Source organism: Macrotis lagotis, chromosome 6 (assembly GCF_037893015.1).
Source record: "Macrotis lagotis isolate mMagLag1 chromosome 6, bilby.v1.9.chrom.fasta, whole genome shotgun sequence".
NCBI lineage: Eukaryota > Metazoa > Chordata > Mammalia > Peramelemorphia > Peramelidae > Macrotis > Macrotis lagotis.
This window is the reverse complement of record NC_133663.1, coordinates 10,672,664-10,696,855: the sequence shown is the minus strand read 5'-3', so window position 1 is coordinate 10,696,855 and position 24,192 is coordinate 10,672,664. Positions and strand designations below refer to the sequence as shown.

General features: G+C 45.3%; 1 protein-coding gene across 3 annotated transcripts in view; it reads left to right on the top strand.

Moving 5' to 3' along the window:
- The window catches only part of ANO7 (anoctamin 7), a 71,443-nt gene that overhangs the window by 28,639 nt on the left and 18,612 nt on the right, over nt 1-24,192 (top strand). For all 3 annotated transcript variants that reach the window (XR_012469294.1, XM_074190702.1, XM_074190703.1), the window contains 10 exons: nt 610-720; nt 8,136-8,301; nt 13,184-13,274; nt 14,318-14,414; nt 17,246-17,389; nt 17,475-17,612; nt 18,437-18,535; nt 19,575-19,677; nt 20,708-20,819; nt 22,695-22,749. Coding sequence is in view for 2 of the 3 variants with exons in the window: in XM_074190702.1 (XP_074046803.1) it covers nt 610-720; nt 8,136-8,301; nt 13,184-13,274; nt 14,318-14,414; nt 17,246-17,389; nt 17,475-17,612; nt 18,437-18,535; nt 19,575-19,677; nt 20,708-20,819; nt 22,695-22,749 (1,116 nt within the window). In the remaining variant the exon portion in view is untranslated. The remainder of the gene's footprint in view (nt 1-609; nt 721-8,135; nt 8,302-13,183; nt 13,275-14,317; nt 14,415-17,245; nt 17,390-17,474; nt 17,613-18,436; nt 18,536-19,574; nt 19,678-20,707; nt 20,820-22,694; nt 22,750-24,192) is intronic.

The following is a 24,192-nucleotide window of genomic DNA, read 5'->3' as shown; positions in this document are numbered from 1 at the left end:
TGGTCTGAAGAGCAGACTGGAAGCTCCTGTTTGATGAATAATAAGCTCCAAGAGATCCTTGTTGAACTGAATTGAGACTGACAGCCAGGAGGATAGTAGATTAAGACCTAGAAATGCCCTTGGGCACCCCCCTTATCTTACAGGGGAGGAAACAGAGGTTCAGAGAGATAGAATCATTTGCCTGAGGTCACACAGCTGGCCAAACTTGAACCCAGATCTCTGAATTGATCTGTTCACTTTTGGGGGTGGACAACAGTTTCAATTGAGCATGCCTGCCTTTGAGTCAGTCTTGTTAGAAAAGCAAATCATAACATCTGAATGAATTTTAAAAGTCATTGATTTCCATCATCATTGACTGCTCCCCATCTGTTATATGTGGATGGGAGGTTCTACCTCCCTACATTGGGGCTCAAGACAGTCAAGCCTAGTTGGGGTTGTATTTTGAGAACATGGGAGCCATAGGGGACCACTTCAGCCTTCACTGCATCCCCAGCAAGGTCTGGGCCAAAACTCTTTCCAAGGGGTTTCTGTCCCAGCCTGTCTACCAACCTTAGGTGGCCCAATGCCTCTCTTCAGCTGCCTTGCCCTCCCTTTTCCTCCACTCCCCAGCTCTATGAGATCCTAGAGAAGACGACCTTTGATTACCAAAAGAGGGGCCTGTCTGGGATCGGGCAGCTGCTGAATGAGAAAGTCTTCAATGCAGCATTTCCTCCACATGACGTAAGTCACACGAGTGAATGAACCAATAAATCAATCGGCGAATGAGTAAATTAACTGATGAGGGGATATCTGAGAAAGAATTCATTCAAGCACTGAGCTATTCTCAGGGACTATAAAAAGAGACAGTCCCTGTCTCCAAGCAGCTCACATTCTACTAGAGGAAAGATGGTGCATGAAGAGGAATTCTAGGGATACTGAGTGAAAAAGCATGTAGTAGGCTCCTACTGTGTACAGATCACTGGAGACAACAGAGACAAAAGGGCTACTTTCCCCTTTCCCCTGTCCTTCGTCTTCTATTTTTGTGCCTGCCCGATGAGTGATATGTTGTTCCTTCATTACACTATGAGCTCATTGGGGGCAGCATCTGTTTCTTTCTTTCTTTCTTTCTTTCTTTCTTTCTTTCTTTCTTTCTTTCTTTCTTTCTTCCTTCCTTCCTTTCCTTTTCTTTCTTTCTTTCTTTCTTTCTTTCTTTCTTTCTTTCTTTCTTTCTTTCTTTCTTTCTTTCTTTCTTTCTTCTTGAATGGATGATAGTGCCTGCTCTCAGGGAGCTTACCTTCTGATAGAGGAAGACAACACTTATGGGAGAGAGGTGGTCAGGGAGGGGTGCTCTGACCTTGGAAAGCCTGGGGTCATTGAGTGGAGTCAATTGATTAGCATGCCTTTTTCAGAAGTTATGCCATGATTGGGTTGATTATTGTGGCAAGAGTAAGGAGAGGAGATGAGAAAGGAGTAGAGGTGGCATTCTAGATCAACAATTTCATTAAGGTGGGGAACTTGCTATCAAGAAACTCCATCCACCATGGCAGAAAAATTGTCCAGAACTTCCTGGGGCAGAGAGATGGTGATGCCACCCAATTGAATGGGACTTAAACAATGCTGCTTCTCCTCATTGGTGTCACTACTATTTTCGGCTCCCAAATCCCTTGGGGGGGGGGGGGAGAGAAATGACAGCACCTGAGGGATATAAGTGCCTCATGTCATTGACTGGGATCCTGAAGATGTGTTCTCTGAGAGTATCCACAAAGGGGCAGGAGATGGCGTGATACCCCTGCTGGGGCACATCCTGCAGTGTGCATCTGGGATCAAACAAATAATTTATAATTTAATCTCAACTGAAGAGATAGTTGTTAAATACCCCCAGCAAGGTAGCGTGCTCAACTCCATGATTACAAAGATAAAAGGGAAAGAAAGAAAAAGGGAGATAAAAGCAACTCAGAGCTTCTCATGGTGCTTCTTAGGAAGAAGCTAAGAACACACTGGTTTCAATTGGGTAGAGTCATTATTTAAATAAAGTTATTAAGATGAATAGGCCATTGTGGAGCACAGAGAGCCCTGGAGTCAGGAAGACCTGAGTTCAAATCTAGCCTCAGCCACCTACCAACTATGTGATCCCAATCACTTAACCCATATGCCTCAGTTTCCTTATATGTACAATGGCAAGAATAATAGAATCTGCTTTATAGGGTTTTTGTGAGAATCCCACAAGAGAATTGCATGTAAAGTGCCTGGCAAACCTTAAAGTAATATAGAAATGCTAAAGATTATGGTTGTTATTCAAATTGTGCTCGTGTCCAATCCTTTTATTTCTAAAGCTAAAATTTTTCCTCATGTGTCAGCTCATAGTGGGTACTTAATAAATGTTTATTGATTGACTGATTGATTTGTTGCTCCCTGAGAGTGGGCATGATGTTTTACCCCTTCTTAGTGTCTCCAGCAGAATAAATGTTTTTTGACTCACTGACTTTGGGACCCTGAGCCAGTCCTTTGCTCTCCTTGTAGATAGGCTTAAGGAATAGTCATAAGAGCCTAAATGAAGAGGTGGAAGGAAACTCAAAAATCATCCTGAGTCATCCTTTCATTTTACACATGAGGAAACTGAGGCACAGAAAGGGAAGTCTTTCCCATTCCAGGTCCCAGGGTAAAAAGACAGAGATCACTGGGACCAGAGAAATCACTGGAGACCCAAGGGAGAGCTGTCACTCTAAGACAAGCCTGGAGGTAGGGCCGGATCCTCCCCAATTGTCTTTAAAGTGGTGCCATTTTGTTTTATGCAGGAATTCAAATTCATTGCCAGGGCATTCCTCAGGATAGGAGGCCTGGGACAAGTCACATTATGTACCTATTGCACAGAAGAGTAAACTCCATTTCCAGAACAATTTTAAGGAACTAAAATTAGACAAAAAAGAACAGTGAATACATGTTTAATGTGAAGATTCACAGAAAGATTCCAATAAAAAGATTACAAATGGAACACATTGCACATTTGAGATTCTGCTTCATGGTCACTGAAGTAGGTTAGTAGGGGCTGGATAGGTACATGGAGCACAGGGAGGGAAGTGATCTCTGCCTCATCATCAGAGGTGGTGGACTGAACTTTGGCCTTGCAGTCTGAAGGTTACTAGCTAGCAGAGAGACCCTGGGTAAGTCACCTAAATTCCTTTGGTCTCCATTTTCCTCATTTATAAAATGAGGGAGTTGGAAGAAATGACTGTGAAGATTTATCTTTTTGTACATACATCCTATCCTCTACTACACTCTAGACAGGCTCTTTCACTTGAGAGGCAGTCTACCATAACTTGCCCTCTGAGCTGCTCACCAGAGCAGCTTCTACTTTGAGGCTCAAAAAGTGCCCTGGGAGAACCTAGTCTTAAAACTCTACCTTATAAACCCCCACCAGTGAGCTTCCCCTCCAGAGTCAGCCCATAGACACAATTATCTCAAAGAAAAGTATTTTACTAAGATTAATCAAGCAATAAACATAATAAATAAACATAAGTAAAGTACCTACTGTATGCCAAATATTATGCTAAGCACTGTGGTTACAAAAAGAGATGAAATACAGTCCTTTCCACCAAGGAGTTTACTTTGTTAAGAGGTATAAGAAGGTATAATCAAAATATGAGCTACAAAGCATTCCCTACTCCCATAATCCTATGTTCCCTTCTCCTCAAATACACATAGTATCCATAGGGCAGCCAAGTGGCACAGGGGATAGAGCACTGGCCTTGGAGTCAGGAAGACAGGAGTTTAAGTCCGACCTCAGACACTTGACTCTTACTAGCCATGTGACTTTAGGCAAGTCACTTAACCTTGATTGCCTCACATCCAGGGCCAGCTTCCATCACTTTGATGCATATCTGGCCAGTGGATCCAGATGGCTCTAGAGGAGAAAATGAGGTGGGTGACCTAGCACAACTCCCCTCACTCAAATCAATTCACCTGCTTGTCATGAGAGTGGACACAACTTTTGAGCACAATTGTCCTGAGAAATCGGTTCAGAGAACACATGTGACTAAGGCAAGTCACATTTCTGTACCTGTAGGATTTCTTTCTCCTTTCTTCAGAGTTCTTTCCACAGCTTGACTCTCAGTTGCCAAGACCAGTTCTCCTTTGAATCCATAGTTAGTTTTCTTCTTTGCTCCAGAGTCATATTCCTTGAAGATGTTTTCTTAAGTCACCCTTTCTCTGTATGGAGAGAATGTCTTTAGAATTTGTGTCTCTTCCCCATAACTGAGTCCAAAACTCTCACAAACTAATTCCCTCTCCTAGGATATCTCCTACTAATCAAGTAGCTTTGCTACTAGATGCTACTTTGATGGGGAAAGGGTGGGAAACAGGCATTTCTGTGATGGTAAAAACACCAGGGGACTCTAAACCTACTTGATTCCAGTGTCTCTCCATTTCATATGTTTTTTGTTTTTGTTTTTTGTTTTTTTAGGTTTTTGCAAGGCAAACGGGGTTAAGTGGCTTGCCCAAGGCCACACAGCTAGGTAATGATTAAGTGTCTGAGACCGGATTTGAACTCAGGTACTCCTGCCTCTAGGGCCCGTGCTTTATCCACTGCCACCTAGCCGCCCCCTCTCCATTTCAAATTGATAGAATGCTACTTACTCCTGAAAGATGGTGATGGCCTTTCCATTGATTATCAGCTTTCCATTTTTCAGTTTTATCAATGCCCTGGAAACTGCCATGGGTGGAATAATTTTGAATCATATAAACCATGTAGTTGATGTCAATAAAGAGATCATTGATAGCAAAAAAAAAAAAGAAAGAAAAAAAGGAAAAAGAAAAGGGTGGGAAAGGGAAATTCCCCATCCCCTCCTACACCTCCATTGCCCTCAGAAGTGCAGACTCCACAAAATTACTCTAAGCCTAAATTCATTCAAACTGTTATTTAAAGATTTCCTGGGAATTCCGCCAGCCTTTTGTCCAACTGATTACCAGATACCCCTTCTAATTCAATCAAGAAGAAATGTTTTAAATTCAATTTGATTTTACTTTCGGTTCCAAATTCTCTTTCTTCCCTTTCTCTCTCTCATCCTCTGAGAAAGCAAGACAAATAAAATCCATTACAAAGGTAAAATTAAAACAAAACTTCCACATTAGTCTTTGGGGGGAGAGCAAAAAGGGGAAAGAAGCAGAAGAAAATAGGCTTCCATCTGCACTCTGAGGCCATCGTTTCTCTATCTAAGAGTGGATAGCATATTTTATCCATTACAGTGGGTCATCGTGTTGACAAAATTGATTTTCTTTACAAAATTTCTGTTACTTTGCATATTCTTCTCTTGATTCCATTCACTTTCCATCAGTTCATACAGGTCTTAAGAGACCATTCTCTTCAACATTTCTGACAGTCCAGTCATATTCCATCATGTTCATATGCCATAATTTGTTCAGCCTGATTGATGACCACATCCAAAAGAACTGCTCTACACTTTTCTGCACATACTGGTCCTTTTCCTCTTTCTTTGATCTCTTGGGGTTACAGATCTTGTAGCAACATCATTGGGTCAAGGGGTTTGCAAATTTAATAGCTTTTTGGGCAGAGTTCCAAATTGCTTTCCAAAATGGTTGGACCAGTTTCACAGCTCTAGCAGCGATGTATTCATTAATGAACCTGTTTTCCCACAGCTCCTCCAACACTTCTATTCTCCCTTTTTCTCATCTTAGTCAGTCTGGTGGGTTCGTGGTGGTACCTCAGAGTTGTGTGAATGTGCGTTTCTCTGTTTATTAGTAATTCAGAGCAGTTTTTCACAAGACTATTGATAACTTGGATGTCTTCTTCTGAAATCTGCCAATTTATATCCCTTGACCATTTATCGGTTAGAGATGAGCTCTTATTTGAAAGAGAAATGTGTTCACAAGTTGCTAAAGATTCAACAAGTCTGGCTGTATCTTTTGGTTTTTTTAGTTTTTATAAGGCAATGGGGTTAAGTGGCTTGCCCAAGGCCACACAGCTAGGTAATTATTAAGTATCAGATTTGAACTCAGGTACTCCTGACTCCAGGGCTGGTGCTCTATCCACTGTGCCACCTAGCCGCCCCTGGCTGTATCTTTTATAATTCCACTTTCCTTTCTTTTATTTTCTATGATTTCATTCTGGACTTTTCTAAGCTAGAAAGTGGATTGAAGATCCCCCTTCCCCACACCAGCATTGTGAAAAGAGTCCAGACTTGAAATCAAGAGACCTGGATCATAATTCAAGGCTTGCTATGTGCTAATCTTTCTATGTAATGAGCTTGGCAGTCCTGTACGTAAGTCTAGGGGAGAAGCAGAGTACCCAGTATGTGGTGTGATCTTAAGGCTTTCATCCTCCTTTCTGTTACTTTGCACATTCTTCTCTTGGTTCCATTCACTTTCCATCAGTTCATACAGGATTTATGAAACCATTCTCTTCAGTATTTCTGACGGCACAATCATATTCCATCATATTCATATACCATTCTCCTTTGGATGTTTTCCAGCTGATCAATGACCTGTCTCCCAAGATGTGCCCACAACTGAATACAAGATTTCAGATGTGGGCTGCTAGGACAGAGGACAGTAAGACGAGCACCTCCCTAGTCCTGGACACTGTGGTGACCCTTCTTAATCCAGCCTAAGAGTGAATCAATCCCACTGCTGACTCACATCGAGTTGCAAATTGCCTTCCATTAAAACTTCTATCTCATTTGCAAGACTATATCCTCTTCCCTTTTAAAATTTTTTTAATTTATTTAAGGCAATGGGATTTAAGTGACTTATCCAAGGTCACACAACTAGGCAATTATTAAGTATCTAAGGCCAGATTTGAGTTTGGGTCCTCCTAACTCCAGGGCCAGCACACTATCTACTGCACTACATAACTACCCTCCCCTTCCCTTTTGAAAAATCAGGACATTTGCCTGGGTCAGTCTTCTCTCCCACTATCCCAATTCATATATGCTATGTGACTGCCAAAGTGGATAACACCACACCTAAAACTCTTCCTAGACTTTCCCATCTCTGAGCCAATATTGGCTCTTGTTCACCTGGAATGCTCTCTCCTATTCACTCACCTCTATTATTAAAATTTTACCTCCCTTCCTGATTAACTTGAACTTCTTTTGTGTCTATTCTCTATTTCTGTAATTGCATGCCATCCTATTCTTAACACTTCATTCAATGTAAACTTCTCAAAAGGAGGGATCATTTTATTTTGTTGTGATTATTGTCTTTAGCACCTGCCACTATATCTGATACAAAGAAATTAATAAATGTTTATCAATTGATTTCCCAGATTTCCCAATAATCAGCACTATAGACAGCTCCCTGGATCTCTTCTAGGATTCACTGTTTCTCCCATCATTTAGCACATTCTATTTTGTTTGTCAGTCAGTGGTCATCTGTATACATGTCTTTTTTTTAGGTTTTTGCAAGGCAAATGGGGTTAAGTGACTTGCCCAAGGCCACACAGCTAGGTAATTATTAAGTGTCTGAGGTCAGATTTGAACTCAGGTACTCCTGACTCCAGGGTCAGTGCTCTATCCACTGCACCACCTAGTCGCCCCATATACATGTCTTAACTCCCTTTCAGGTGGCTTGTTGGAAGGTATAGGGTCTTTCTATCTCCCAAGGTACCTCTCACATGAGAAGGGTTTAATAAATGCAGCTGCACTGAGATACATTGATTCAGGAGCTAGGAATTGATTCCTAGGAATCATCAGAGCCACTATAGCCTGCAATGCTACTATTAGGTTTTATCCCAAAGAGATCATATAAAAGGGGAAAAGCCCAACATGTACAAAAACATTTATAGCAGTTTTATTTGTGGTGGCAAAAAATTGGAAATTGGGGGAATTCCCATCATTTGAGGAATGACTAACCAAGTTGTGGTTTATAAATGTAATGGAACCCTTCTGTGCATGTCATACTAGATATTAGCATTCATTGCACAAGTCATTTGGGGCACAACTAGACCCTTTTTTTGCTTTTATTAGCATTCACCTACCAATGTAGAAAGACAAACATATGACATCAGAGAATACTCTTCAAAGTCCTAATAGCTTAGCCTTCAAATGATTTCCCTTCAAATCCTTATGGGCTATGCTAAGCTGAAGTCAATGTCAGATTTTTCAGTGCATCCTGAGGTTGAGAAATTTCTCTGTCTTTTCCAGGGTCCCTTCAGAATTCCACCAGAGGGACTGGACCCTAAAGAAATGAATCAGCGTCAAATCCTTTACCATTACTGGGCCAGATGGAACAAATGGATGAAATACCAGCCACTTGAACATGTCCGAAGGTACTTTGGCGAGAAGATAGCCCTCTACTTTACTTGGCTGGGTGAGTCTAAATCCTTTTCACAAGTCTCTCTCCATGGTACTACTCCTTCCTGGGACCCTAGGATTGATAGATGAGTCAGAGAACCACAGAATCAAACATTTCTGAATTGGAAAGGACCTCAGTGGTTACCTAGTGCAACTCATACCCCAAAGGAAAGCCCAAGAGAGCTCACCAACCAATGGGTAGCCAGCCTCTACACAACATGTTAAAGTGGAGATAGCACTGATTCTACATCCAAAGCATGAACAAACCTCCCTCTAACACTAATTGTCTGTGTGATTTGTGACAAATCATCTAACTTCACTGGGTCTCAGTTTCCTTTTTGGCAAAATAATGAGACTAGACTTCCATTTTTTTTTCCTTTTTTATATTTTATTTAAATATTTCCCAATTACATCAAAATATTTTTAACATTCACTTTTGAAAATTTTGAGTTCCAAAACTGCTCCCTACCTCCTCTACCCACCAAGAAGGCAGGTAATATGACATTGATTATATCAACTATAATATAATGATTATATATGTATAGTTACAAAAAACATATTTCCTTATTAGCCATTTGCAAAAGAAAACAAACATACAAACAAGAAAAATAAAAGAAAAAACTTAATAGTCTGTTACAATCTCCACTCAGAATTCATCTGTTCTCTTTTCTGGAAGGAAATAGCATTTTTCATCATGGGTCCTTCAGAATTGGCTTGATCAGATAAGCTAAGTCATTCACAGCAGATCTTTGTACAATGTTGTTTTTACTATGGACAATGTTCTACTGATTCTACTCACTTTACTTTGTATCCATTCATAGAAGTCTTTTTTATTTCTTTGTTTAGTTTTTAATAGTATTTTAATTTTTACAATTACATGTAAAGATAGTTTTTAACATTCATTTCTATAAGATTTTGAGTTCTAAATTTTTCCTCCTTTCTTGACCCTTCCTTTCCTACCTTCTCTCCAAGAGAGCAAGCAATCTGATATAGGATTTACATATACAATCATGTCAAACATATTTTCATATTAATCAGGTTGTGACAGACAAATTAGAATAAAAGAGAAAAATTACAAGAAAGAAAAAACAAAAAAATTTGAAAGTGAAAATAGTTTTTACTTCAATCTATGTTCCCTCTCCATAGTTTCTTCTCTGGATGTGGATGGCATTTTCCATCACAAGTCTTTTGGAATTGTCTTTGATCACTATGTTGCTGAAAGAGCCAAGTCTGTAATAGTTGGTTATCATACAATGTTCCATTTAATGTATACAATGTTCTCTTGGATTTGCTCAATTCACTCAGCATCAATTTATGTAATTCTTTCCAGGTTTTTCTCATCATTTCTTATTGCACAATAGGATTCCATTAAATTTATAAACCACAAGCACTGGCCCTGCAGTCAGGAGGACCTGAGTTCAAATTTGACCTCAGACCCTTAATAATTGCCTAGCTGTGTGACCTTGGGCAAGTCGCTCTTAACCCCAATGCCTTAAGTAAATAAAAAATTTTAAAAAACTCATAAACCACAACTTGTTCAGCCATTCTCCAATTGATAGGTATCCTTTCAATTTTCAATTCTATGCCACTACCAAAAGAGCTGTTGTAAATATTTTTTGTACATGTAAGTCCTTTTCCCTTTTTTATAATCTCTTTGGATGTAGACCTAATAGTCGTATTGCTGAATAAAAGGGTATGCACAATTTCACAGCTTTGGGGGCAAAGTAATTCAAATTACTCTTTAGTTCACAGCTCTACCAACAGTATAGTAGTATCCCAATTTTTCCATATCCTCTCCAGTATTTTCTTTATTTTCTTTTTCTGTCATATTAGCCAATCGAAATGATGTGAGGTAGTATCTCAGAGTTGTTTTAGTTTGCATTTTTCTAATCAATGATTTTTTCAGGTAACTATAGATAATTTTGCTTTCTTCTGAAAACTGTTCATATCCTTTGATCTACTAGGAATAGCTTGTGTTTTTTTTTATAAATTTGGATCAGTTCCCCTCTATATTTGATATATTATCTTTATCAGGGAAATTTGTATTAAAATGTTTCTCTAGTTTCCTCTTTTCCTTCTAATCTTAGCTTGCATTGGTTTTTGTTTGTGAAAAAACTATTTAATTTCATATAAACAAAATTATCCATTCTGCTTCCCAGGATTCTCTCTATCTCTAAACTCTTTCCTTCTCCTTCTCCATATATCTGACACAAAAATTGACCTTTGCTCCCCTAAATCATTAATATCATCATTTGTTTAACACGTTTATATATCTTGACCTTATCTTGGTATATGGTGTGATATGTTGGTCTAGGCCTAATTTCTGCCAAGCTGTTTTTTTCTCCAATAGTGAATTCTTACCCCAAAAGCTTGGATCTTTGGGTTTATAGAAAATACTAGGTTATTATGGAGATTTACTACTATATATTGTGTATAAAGTAATCCATCACCTTGATCCACCCTTCTATTTCTTATGCAGTAGCAACAGATTGTTTTCATGATTACCTCTTTGTACTACAGTTTGAAATCTGGAACTGCTAAACTGCTTCCCTTCATTTTTTATTCATTACTTTGATATTCTTGAACTTTTGTTTTTGCAATGATTATCTCATTTGATCCTTACAACAACCATCCTTTTTATGATGTGATGTAATTCCTACTCATCCATCTTCTCCATAACAATTGTACTATCATCCATTTGATGATGTGATGTAATTCCTATATAGCCATCTTCTCCGTAAGAATAGTATGAGACACTTGGCCAAAATCTACTACATCAAAAAAGGCAAATGAGATTAATCTAGCATGATGTGTTTTCAAAGTCAGGCTGGCTCTTCCAAGCCACTGCCTCCCTTTCTAGACAGTGGCCATTATTCTGTCCTTTCCTTGACTCTTCTCTTTGATCTTTTTTGTTGTCCTTAGCTTCTCTTGCCAGCCTTAGCTCATTCTGAGTGTTAGACGTCATGACATTCTTCTTTAACAACTCTGCCATACTCTTAGACACAGCTTTTATTATCAACTTTTACTTCCATCTTTTGCATAATTTCCTTTTTTTATTGAAATATTTTATTTTCACTTCCAAGTTCTCTCCCTCCCTCTAACCACTCTCCCACTGAGTGGTCAGAAGCACCATGCCTCTTGCACATATGAAGTCATGTAAAACATTTCCACTTGCTCAATTAATTTTATTTTCAAAAATGAAGTTGCTTGATGAATTCCCTGTGTATTCACATTGATGTCTTCAGGCAGCTCCTGTTTTTCCTTCTCCCTGAACTCATTTCCCTCCGCATCTCCAGTATTTCATTTTTCTAGATGTCTTGTCTTTTCTGGGTTGATTTGCCCTGTAGATATTTAATTCATGGAATCCTACCTAGTCTATATTCGAACCCTTTGTGATCTGCTCTCCCCAAAATCAAGGGTATAGAGCAGCCTCTGCCCAATCTTTCTCTCTTGTGTCACAAACTGTAGGAGGTCTCTGCACCACATTTCCATCATTTCCACCCCTTAGGCCCCAGTTTCTCTCCACCGGTAAGAAACAGATATAGTATACAATTTCCCACTTCTTGGTTTCTCCAACTCTTGAAGAGAAAATTAGAGCTCATGGTAATCAAGAAGAAACAGGGGTTAGAATTAGAGAAGTGGATTAGAGTTAGACAAACATTAGATTAGGACTTTAGAGAATTGACCCTACATCTTCATCATTTCAAGGATTTCATTATCATTGCAAGTTACTGGAAGCTCCAGTTTGGGGGGAGAGAGATTTCCCGCAGAGCTCTGGATAATCGAAGTCCTCTTATCACTCCTGTCTCCTGGCCCTGGGCCAGACCTGTTATCAGTTTTCCTAACTTCTTATCCATTTTCTCTTTCTGCCCAAGTAGTTTGTAGTGTATTCTGATGCTAGAATTCCTTCTTTCTTCCTTTGTTGATCTTTGTGGACCCAAAAGCCATATTTCTCTTTGATTCCTGGATTTTATTATTCTACGAAGACACTCTGCACTTCCCCTTTTGCCCTGAGATGTGTCTGTTTTGTGGCAGCTGCCCCCAGCAGGGACTAGCACATAGACAGTTATAGATGACAGACAGCCACACACACACACACACACACACACACACACTACATAGATGATAGATAATTTATTCAGTCGTTGATTAGATCCAGTTCTGTGACCCTATGGACAAATTGGCCAAGATCCCAGAATGGTTTATCATTTCCTTCTCTAGTGTGTCCCTGTTTTATAGATGAGGAAACAGAGGCAAAGAGGGTTAAGTGATTTGCTCAGTCACACACTTGGTAAGGGTCTGGGGCTGTTTGAACTCAGGTCCTCCTGACTCCAGACCTGATGCTCCACGCACTTCATATTAATCTGTCACCTCTCTTATCTGTCACCCACTCTCTGCCATTCCTTGTCTCTTTGTCTCTCTCTGTTTCTCTGTCTCTCTTCCTCCACCTCTGTCTCCCCCTTTCACTCTCCCAGTCTCTGGTTCTCTCTGTGTCCTTGAAGGTGCCAATCCCAAGAACGCAGTTCAGTACACACAACCTTCATGCACAAAGTAAATACAAACCTATTTTGAGAGGAGAGTGAGAACGCCGGAAGAAATGGGGAAGGTCTGTTGAGGGGTGGGACCCGAGTTGGGACTTTCAGGGAGATGGGCATCTCCAGAAGCAGGAGGGATTGAGTGGGTGTGGGGCAGTACTGCGGGGATCAAGGACTGCCGCTACCCAAAAGGTAGGTAGAAGGAGAAATGAAGTGGGGCTGGGGAATACTTGGAAATTAATTGGGCAGGATGTTCAGAGGCAGAACCATCCACTGGAGAGAACTGGAGAGGCTTGGTAGGCTGCTGCTGTCATCCACCTGCCCCCTGAGAGCCGCCCTCTGCACTCCCCATCTTGCTTCCAGGTTTCTACACGGCATGGCTCCTGCCGGCATCTGTGGTCGGGGTGGCATCCTTCCTGGTGGGCTGCTTCAACATAAACACAGATATCCCAACGTGAGTAGTGCTTCCCTTCAGCAGGTCACCCAGGCAACTCCTCACAGGATGGGGAGCATTCCATCTTTACCTCCTCAGTCTCCTGGGACTCCATGTCCAGAGAGGGAAGGGACCTCAAAGGTCCAAAACCATACTCCCTCTCATTTCATGGAGGAGGAAACAGAGACCCGGGGGGGACCATCATTTGGCCAAGGGGGCCCAAAGGCAGGGGCCAGTGGGGGGTCAGGGCCTCCCCCCCTTGGTTAACTGAGGCCTTGGCTCTCCTCATTGGCTAATGCTGGCTCTGTTCATCCTTTGGAGGAAGCCAGGGAGGACTTATAGTCTTAAAGAGCAGACCTTGGAGACTGAATCTCTTTTTAAGAGGAGTTAGATCTCATGAGAAAGACTGCCATCTTGGGGGGGGGGGAGGCAGGGCAGAAGGGAAGTGACTGGACCAAGAGCATAAATACTCCAAGTAGAAAAGCTCTCTGGTGCCAGCACTGCCCCACCTGGAGAGGCGGTTGTTAAATTTTCAACATGAACAAATACCCCTTGGCTATCTCCCTGAATCCCCTTGAATTTGGGCTTCCTTTGGTGGATAATAAGATGGAGAAAACGCTTAGAACACACATGAAACATTGATGATGGGTCGGACATTCCTTTTCGGTTTGTTTCTGGAGAACTAGTTGTCAAACATTCCCCAGCCCACGGCCGCCCGGATCTGGTAGCCTGGCCCAGTTCCCTGGCCGCCTGCCTCTCTCAGGAGAACTGACATCCTTGGACTGGTCCTGCCTCTCCTCAGCCCCAGGAGAACCTATAACAACTGCCAATCCATGGACACCTCCTAGATCCACCCCAGAGCACGGGGTCTTGGGTCCAGACCCTTCTCCATCCACCCCCCACCTTTGCCCCCCAGGCAGATGCTGCTCCTCAGGCGTCTACACCTACTGGTTACGTGTTACACTGTGTGCTATCCAGATGTCCTGGGCAAGGCTTTCTCCACTTAGCTTCCCAGCATGTCTTTTCCTTTTCACCCATTTTTTTTCCTCCTGTTTCCCTCCTAGGCAAGACATCTGTGACACCAGGAAGGACTACTGGATGTGTCCTCTATGCAAAGACTGTTCATTCTGGAAGCTGTCCAGCATCTGTGAGATTGTGAAGGTAGATACACCTGGGAAAGGTAGCTCCACCTACCTGGGGCAGGTAGATGCACCTGGGAAAGGGAGTTCCACCTGGGAAAAGCAGCTCCTCCTGGGAAAGACAGCTCCACCTGCAGCTGCACATAGGGCAAGTAGATGCAGTGGGACAGGTAGAAACATCTAGGGCAGGCAGCTCCACATGGGGCAGGTAGATGCACTGGGGCAGGTAGAGATACGCTTGGGGCAAGACAGACCTAGGACCTCTAGATCCCTTTCTCTCTTCTGGTACATACCTGTGATTTTAGGAGGGAGGAAAGGACCAGGAACTATTCTCTGAGGTCCTATGATTTACCCAAGACTCTGGTCCTCGGTTTCCTTATCTGTAAAACAAAGAAACTGAACTAAAATGGCTCCTGAGTTCCCAGGGTCCTGAGGGGGGTGTGAGAGCATAGGCTGAGTTCAGAGAAGAGTCCAAGGTCCACTTGGACTGCAATGGAGCACAGGAGCCAGATGTGATGGGTTGAGTGAGCCCTGGGGAGGCTGCCGGTCAGCCCTGTGCTTCGGGAAGCTAACTGGCAGTTAGCGGTATGGAGGATGGGATGGGTTCACCAGGGAGTGGGGTCTCCAGGTGCAGACCCGCTGACCCATGATTGTGGTAAACGCCACAAGGACCGCTGCCCTTTCATCAGTCACCTTGGTCCGCCATCCCAGACTCCTGATTTGAGTTCCAATAGGTTTTGATTCCCAAATTGACCAGTGCTTCTGTTGATGGCTGCTACCTGGTGACTTATGAGAAAGGGCAGGAGACTCTCCCTCCCAAGTCCCCCATCAGATAGGTTACAGCTGACTGGGACTTCTTGTCCCAGCACCTCAAGTGTGTGAATTATCATCACCCTAAGAAGCCAGGGCTGGCCTTCTGGGGTCATCTCCATTGTCCAGGGACCCCCAGCCCTTGGTCTCTGGCTGGCCTGAGCATTCCCCCTTCCCAGCCCCATCAGCCATCATTCACCCACTCTGGGGCACCTGGGCTGAAACCCTCACACTGGATATTCTGACCCCATTACAATAAGGAGTTCAGCCATAAGAAGCCACCAGCGGGTCCAGGACATCCCCCTCCCGTGGGTCACTGACCTAAGGCTGAGGAGCTCTCATGGCTCCAGATAAAAATGAGATTGGATTTGATCCAGTCTGATCCATCTTAAAACAGGTTTCTCTGCCCTCCTTCCTGCCTGGGCAAGGAAGGTCACTTGGTCATTCATCTCAGCTCTGACAGGCATCAAGGGCTGAGACTATCTTGGGCACAAGGAGGGCCAGGAAGAAGGTGGCCCAGATGTGATGACCTACATGTACTCAGAGATGGAGGGAAAGAGCTCATGGAAAATTCCCCAGGCTCGGCTAGAATCTCAGGGTAGTGCCCCCGCCACACCAAGGCTGGAGAATACCAAGATTGGGGGGGGGGGCTCATCAGTGAATGAAGGTGACTGGCCACAGACTGAAGGGCACTGCATTAGCTCCTCAGGAGGAGGAACAGAGACACAAGATGGATTTGAGTGGAGACGATAGGCCACCTAGTCTGCTGTGTGACCTTGAGCAAGTAGCTTCCCTCTCTGAGTTCAGTTTCCTCATCTTTAAATCACAAAGGGATGCTTAAATATTTTGGGTGCCAAGACCCCCTTTGTTTGGGGCACCACTCAACCCTGCAGGCAGCCACTTCCACTCACACTGTCCTGGCAGTTTCTGCCTGAGGCCAAACATCCAACAGACATGCCCATCCCTTGGGGATCTTCCCTTCCTCTGGCCCAGCATCTCTGGGTTTTCCCTTAGTCTCCCACTAAGGGACTTGTGGGAGGATCTCCAGCATCCTGGACAAGCACCAACTCTTCTGGATAAATGCCAGCTCGCATCCTACTCTGATCTGGCCAGGATTCTGGGTTCCCTTGGGAAAAGTCCAATAAGGGCAGCTTTTCACTTCCTCCAGGTGGGCACCATGCCCTCCACCAAAACAAAGCCTCCCCCAAGGCAATCTTTCTCCTGGGGTCAATGACTCTGAATGGAGGCTGGCCAGGCTTCTTCCTCTGCCCCCTTTCAAAGGAGCCCACTCAGACCATCCCCCTTTATAGAGGAGTTAGTCACTTGAGAGGATTCTTCCTCCAAATCCATCACTCTTGTTCCTGCCGCATTGCCCTTTGCCTGGCGAACCCCGGTCAGAACGATGATGGACGTCACAAAGTGGTCTGTTTGGCAGGGGCGATGCCCCCATTACCAGATCGGCTCCAACTTTGGAGAGCATCCGCTTGGCCCTCCAGCAGGTACAGGGTGCACTATTCTGGGGAAGCAGCCCCCACTCCCTGCCTACTGCACCCCACCCTCCTTAGAACATTGAGATGACCTCTTTCTCTCCAAAACTCCAACCACCCATACCTTATCTACCCAACCCACGTGCACCAGATCCGGGATTCCTTTGGCCTAGGGTACTCCCCATCCAGGCTGAGCACCTGCACCTCATCCAGGGCTTTGAGAGATGTCCAGTGAACTAAGAAGTGTGGGGCCTGCTCCAGGGTCCCAGAGCCAGGATGTGTCAGACGGAGGACCCAAACCCAGCCCTCAGTGACTGGCTTTCCATCCTTAGCTAACACTACTGAGCAGTTAGTCCAGTTCACTTGAGGGGCTTGGGCAAAAGAAGTCGAAAAGTCCAGTTGGTGTGGAGGTTTGCCAGGCTTCTCCAGTCCATGGAGGGGAGGCTCCTTCCTTTCCTACCATCCATAGGGGGTACCTGGCTGGCCAAGCCCGGGAACCTGGGCTGCTCCCCTCCCAAGCCATCTCTCACCTCTCCCCTTTGGTCTCCCAACACAGATCGAACGTCTCTTTGACCACGGTGGGTCCATTTTCTTCAGCATCTTCATGTGCCTGTGGGCAGTGACATTTCTGGAGTATTGGAAACGCAAAAGTGCCACACTGGCCTATCAGTGGGATTGCTATGACTATAAGGACTATGAGGTGAGAGAGGCCCTTCCTAGCTCACCCCCCCCAACCACCTTGCCCCCACCCTGGGATGACGTGCCCACTGGCGTTTCTGTTTCAGGAGCGACCTCGGCCCCAGTTTGTGGCCATGGCGCCTATTATGACTCGGAATCCAATCACCAACTTAGAGGAGCCTGACTTCCCCAAAAAGAATTATTTGCAACGTATTTTCATGATATCCTCCATCATTATTGGCATGGTAACAGGTCCCTGGGACCCTGGCTTCCCCTAGACAAGGCCCCTAGATGTTTTAAAGACTGTAGATGTAGGTGGTCAGCAAACAGCCCTCTCGAAATTGGGCTTTCGAAAGTGGGCTTTCAGAGTTGGCAAAGCCCCATAGATCTATGACTTCATGTTAGCTCTCTGCCAACCCTGTGAGCCAAGGGAAGGAGCATCCCTCGCTATGGACAAGAAGAGATGAAGTCCATTAGCCAGTCTGGACTCATGACTTTCTGACTCCAAAGCTAACACCCTACCCTGGAGCCATGCTGCCTCCCCTGAGGTCTGGGAGACCTGGCCACCAGATCTGAGAGCTGACTCCCCCATTCACTAGCTGGGAGAGGGACCTCACCTTGCCAGGCTTCAGTATCTCCCTCCCCCCCCCATAAGGCAATGGGAGTTAAGTGGCTTGCCCAAGGTCACACAGCTAAGTGATTATTAAGTGTCTGAGGTTGGATTTGAACTCAACTCCTCCTGACTCCAGGGCTGGTGCTCTCTCCAAGTATTCCCATCTCTAAAAATAAAGGGATTGGAATGGACCATCTCCTGGGTCCCTTGCTGGACCAAATCCTCCATGGGACCATTTTGTGGGCAAGATGGTAACATTCATCCATCTCTCCCTGCACACCCTGTGTCCCTAGATTTCACCAGAGACCTTGAGTTTCAATGAGGATTCAGTCTCTTCATCTTTAACGACATGATGTTGGATTAAATAATCTCTCTCTGCCCCCCCCCACCGTTGGGACTCCCCAAACCCACCTACTCATGTGCCTGAGGCCCCCCCCATCTCCATTCCTTCTGCAGTTTCTCTTAATTGTGTTGATCCTGCTAGTCATCGTGTCTTATCGGACAGCTGTCGTCCTCTTGGTGTCCAAATCCACAAACCTCCTCCTCAGAAGATGGGTGAGTCTCTCCCAGTTATGAGACACTGCCGCGCTCCTGCCCCTCCTCTGCCTTACGTCTTCCCGGGCTCCATCCTACGAGCCGAGACAAGTGTGGGGCCTCCGGAGTGGAGAGCCAGGAGCAGTTGACAAGTGGGCCCATTCAGAGAAGTGGGTACTTCTGGGGGGGCCCCTCGTGGGGCTAGGAGATCTGGCATCTGATGGCATGAGCCCTTGGGTGTCCTTGATACCAGTGCCCAGGCACTGAGCTAGGGACTAGAGCTTCCTAGGAGCTCTTGTTTGCTTCTAATGACAAATTAAAGATCTGGGTTTCTTTGTTTCTGGTTTTATTTGGGTTTTTTTTTTTTTTAATGAGACCTATGAAAACACTGGAGTAGGGAGTCCGAAGTGAGGAAATTCTCTCAACCAGTGTAAAGACCAGTGTAGGCTGGCCCCCTTTCTACACTTAGACCCTGAGGGCTGAAGGGCCTGGCACCCAGGAAAGCTTGCATTTCTCAAACCGCTTCCCAGGCTATCTCATGAGAAGCTCACAGAGAATCAATCCCAGGGTGATTGGGGGGTACAAGGTTGAGGAAAGACTCCTGTAACAAGCAGCATCGAAGGTGAACTTTGGTCAGATCTAGTTGTGTCCAGAAGGACAGGGCAGGAGACAAGTCCAGGAGATCAGTTAGAAGGCTGTGAGGCCCAGGACACAGGTTTGAATCTGGCCATTTACCCCTTGAGGGGATCTGAGTGGAGTTCCTTCTGTTCCCTGGGCCTCAGTTTCCTCATCTGCAAAGTGAGGAGACTGGACTCTACAGTCTTTTAAAGTCCCTTCTAGCTCTGAGTCTGTGATTCTATGAATTGGTGTTAATCAGTATACATAGATTTGTGTCTTCTCCTTCTAGGCTGGGTTCTAGGATGACAGAGGCATCAGTTTTACCAAAACGTTTGGTTCTCCCCTACACCTGACACAGCTGGGGCTGAATGAATGAACGAAGTCCCTTTATGAGGCAGAGCGCGCCATGGCTGTGACTCACCAGCCTCTTCCTTTCCTTTAGGCCACTTGGATTGGCAATCTCTCAAGCTCCTTTTTGGACCTCTTTTTAATCATCTCCCTCAGCAAAGTCTCCGTCCCACTTTCCTATGCTCTGACCAACTGGGGTAAGTGGTTGCTTCTGAGGAGTGGAAAGGGCTCCCCCAGTGCCTCTTGCCATCCCCATTTCCCCGGGGACTCCTGCCCTTCCCACTCTTTGGAGAGAAGGGGGAAGGACAGGCGAGGACCCCCGCTAGAGAGACGATGGCACAGACAGGAGCCTGGCTGTCTGCCCTGGCTCCACCACCAGCCTTCCTCCCTAGTTACTTCTCTGAACATGTTTCCTCAACTGCACAATGGGCAGAGTTACCCCAAAGTCTTCATTGACAAGGCTGCAGAACTGAAGAGATCACTAAGCCACCGGGAGATAGCAAGAGGATCCAAATTGGCTGGAATCGGGGATTAATCAAATAGAATGACCCTAAGGCTAATTTTATTTTGAAAAATTAACTTCCCAAGGACATGTGAGTGAAACTGAGTTGGAAAGGCATTTGTCTGAAAAAGACCTGAGGGGTCTTGGTGGATCACAAGTCAATCGCACACTAGAGCAGAAAAGAAAAGCAATCCAATCTTGGGGTTCATCCCGAGAGAGAGGTTTGACTACCTGGAATAAGGAGGTGACGGTCATGGGATCACATGGGATTCTAGTGCTCCAGGAGGGATTCTCAGGCTGGGCCCATGAACTTGGTTGCTTTTCAGTGTTCTAGTAGCAATCTCATTGCACAATTGATTTCCTTTTGTAATCCCATATCTATCATCTTGTGGATCCATGGGCTCCCCCAGATTGCCTAAGGAGAGATATGGCCCAAAGGAGGGAAGCTGCCCAGCTGTGGAGGATAATGGACTCGTTTTACAGATAAGAATACTGAGTTCCAGAAACCTGGTCACATGCTAGTCATCAATCATTATTGAACCAGGGTCTTAATTCCTCTAACTATAACCTAGCTGGCTGGCCTTCCCCTCCCTTTGCCTCAGTGTCTCAGCTGGTTTCCCAAGTTCGTGTACTATGGAGGGGGGGATGGAGGCAATAAAGAAAGCATTTGGGGGAGAGAGTCCAAAGTTCACTGATTTAATGTTTTGTTTTGTTTTTTGCCTCAGAAATGCACAAAACTCAGTCCAAGTTTGAAGATGCTTTTGTTTTGAAAATGTTTATTTTCCAGTTTATCAACCTCTTCTCCCTTCCGATCTACATTGCCTTCTTCAAGGGGAGGTCAGCTCAGACGTCTGCTCCTTCTCTCAGTCCTAAGTTGGGTGGGATAATTAGGGGAGAACTCGGGAGCCAACTGCCTTCTTCAATGGTATGCCCCCATTACCAAGAGCCAGCAGAATCTCCACCATGTTGGGTGTCCCCTCTATGTGGTGAGGACAGACAAGAGGCCCCCAGGATGGGCAGCTTCAGGGACCTGGCTTCAGAACCCACCTCCCAGGCTTCCTCCTCAGGGAAGCCTCCGGCCCTCTGGGCCTCAGGGAAACGAGAGGTAGCCTGGCCAAGCCCCTGAGGGGTCTACCGTCCCGAAGGAGTCATCCCGAGGAGGTCACAGAGCCCCCGAAGTAGGAGAGGATTTAGGGGAATCGGGAATTCATTCCCCAGGCTGCTTTCCTTCCGGACCCCAGGAAACTGCTCTGGAAGCTGCCCCAGCCCTGAGCTGGGAACAAGGCCCACCACCAATGTGATGCAGAATCCCTTTAGCCTCATTTTCCTCCTCTGGAGATGCTTAACATCATCTCGGGGCAGCTGGGTGGCACTGGAGTCATGAGGACCTGAGTTCAAATCCAGCCTCAGACACTTCATAAGCTTAATAATTGCCTAGCTGTGTGACCTTGGGCAAGTCACTTAACCCCCTGCCTTGCAAAACTAAAAACCAAACCAAAAAAAAAAATCTTGAGTCTCTCTCTGTCTCTCTCTCTGTCTCTCTCTCTCTCTGTCTCTGTCTCTCTCTGTCTCTCTCTGTCTCTCTGTCTCTCTGTCTCTGTCTCTGTCTGTCTCTGTCTCTCTGTCTCTCTGTCTGTCTGTCTGTCTGTCTGTCTGTCTCTGTCTGTCTCTCTCTCTTTCTCTCTCTGTGTCTCTGTCTCTCTCTCTTCTCTCTCTCTCCCTCTCTCTGTCTCTCTCTCTCTCTCTCCCCCTCTCCCTCTCTCCCCCCGCACTGGGCACTCCAGGGATTGTTAGCCCAAAGCAGCCAAGGCTCAGAATGCCAGTGAACTGCCCAGGGTTAGTCACTGTAGTGCAGAGTCTGAACTGAGCCCCTCCTGAATCCACGTCTGGGTCTGGAGCAGTGAGGAGGCTTCCCAGCACCGGTACCAACCAGACCAACACGATTTGGTGTAATGTAACCAACGAAACAGAACCAGAGAGAACCCACAACGGGCCTGCAATGCCCCGTCAGGCTCGGGACTTCACCGGGAACCTATGGGTGAATTTGTTTCAAGTTTCATTGGACCAAATGACCAGGAACAAACGAAATACCAAATAGCTATCCAAAGAACTGCACCCCATCCAAAATTAGAGAGCAAATAAGAATCTTGCCCAGCAGATGACTGGTGGGAGCCCAGGGTGCCAATCCTCCTCACCCAGCTCTCAAGGAAAGCAGCCGGGGGGATGGGCAGCTGGCTGGAATGACCCGGCCCCTTAGCACCCCTAGCCAGGAGGACGCAGTCACCCAGTAACCACCTCCAGAGAGCCCAGGAAGTTTGCAGCTTGGGGACCTCTGCCCTCTCCTAAGGAGGGAATAAATCATGCTAGTCTCCCTGTCTTCAGTTCTTCAAAGGATGCTCACAGGGAGCCCCCAGAGAGATTTAGATGGTCTCTGGAAAGGTATTGGAACAGTGGTCTCTGTGCCATCCACGTGCCGCTGTCTGACATTCCCCACCACCCTGGGAGGAGGACAAGGAACACAAATACCTTGAAAATAAAATAGCATTTTCCTTCACCAGGCAGAAGGCTGGCTGGTGCTTGTGGGCAGCTCAGACCCCCAGGGAGGGAGGAAGGACAGACAGAAGGGGCAGAAGAGGGGGGAAGGGAGGTGCTTGCTGCTCAGAGAATGGAGCCCGACCCCTTGGTAGTTGAATGACCATGGATGCTCTTCAGATTTTCAGGGTACCCAGGAAACTACCGCTCCTTCCTTGGGATTAAAAATGAAAATGTGAGTATATGCTAGGAAATAGTCACCTGGGGGTGGGGGGAGGTGGAGACAGAGCCTAGGATCACAGCTTTAGAGTCAAGAGGGGTCTGGGAGACTCTCTTGTCCAATGTCCTCATTTTGCAGGGAAGAAACTGAGGCTCTAAGGGATTCTCAATGAGAAGCCCAGGCAGATCTGGACTTCACCCCAGGTCCCCGACTCTGAAGTCTCCCCATCCCCTGCCCAAGGGAATCCAGTGGATATATTAAGTTACTATGGACCAAACTCTAGCAGTCCCTCTAGCTACAGAGCAAATGTCTGTGAACTAAAAGCTTCTTTCATTGCATCACCAACTTCTATATAACCCATGGAAAAAAAAGAAAATAGGCATTTATTAGGCACCAATTATTTTCCACCACTATGCTAAGTACTTTTTACAAATATCTTCTTTGTCTTCCCAATAAGTCTTGAGAGATGGGTGATATATTTGGCCTCATTGGACAGTTGAGGAAACTGAGGCAAGCAGAGTCAAGTGACTTGTCTGGGGTCACATAGCTAACAAGTGTCTCAGGCAAGATTTTCACTCAGGTTTTCCTCATTCCAAGTCCAGTGCTCTATCCACTGTCCCCTCTAGCTACCCCCTGAGCCCCCCAATATAAGCCCCCCTTGAACACCACTCTAGACAAAAGGCACATTGCACTTGGCTGTTAACCTCCACTCCTGAACCTCCACCAATGTGGCCTCAATATTGAGCCAATTCACAGATATGAGCTCATGGAAAAAAGTTTATTAACTTTCATTAAATAACAAAGGCAGAAAAGTGACCAAAAAGATTTCTACACATACACACACACACACACACACACACACACACACGCACTCAAATACACAAACTCACATTCAAATAGACACACACTCACATTCAAACACACACACACTCACTTGAATAGACACACACCCTCACACTCAAACACACTCACTCAAATACACTCAGACACTCAAACACACACACACACACACACACACACACACACACACACACACACACACACCAGATTTGATCAAGGTGGTGAGGCCTCTCACCTGGGCTCCTTCTCAGGTCAGTGAGTTGCCCTCTGCCCTCTTCAGTGCACCCATCCCCTGGGGTTTGGCTAAACTGTCCTTGTTGAGAGAAGGCTGAAAAACTCTTTGAGGGTTCGGGACTGTCAGCCCTAACCTCTCCCAGGAAGCCAGCCAAAGCCCCAAAGTGGGGCTTCTTTGTCCGGCTCTATAATTTCATTGGTTTGGGGAACTTCCTGCTAAACTCCATCCTCTAATGCAGGTCAGCATTAAACAGTCTCTCAGGAATTTAACCTGAGGCATTGGAGAGTTAGAGAACTTGTCCTGGTCATACAACTTGCCTTGAATCCGATCTTTTTGACCCCAAAGCTAGCCCTCTATCCAATAAGCCACACTGCCTCTCTTGA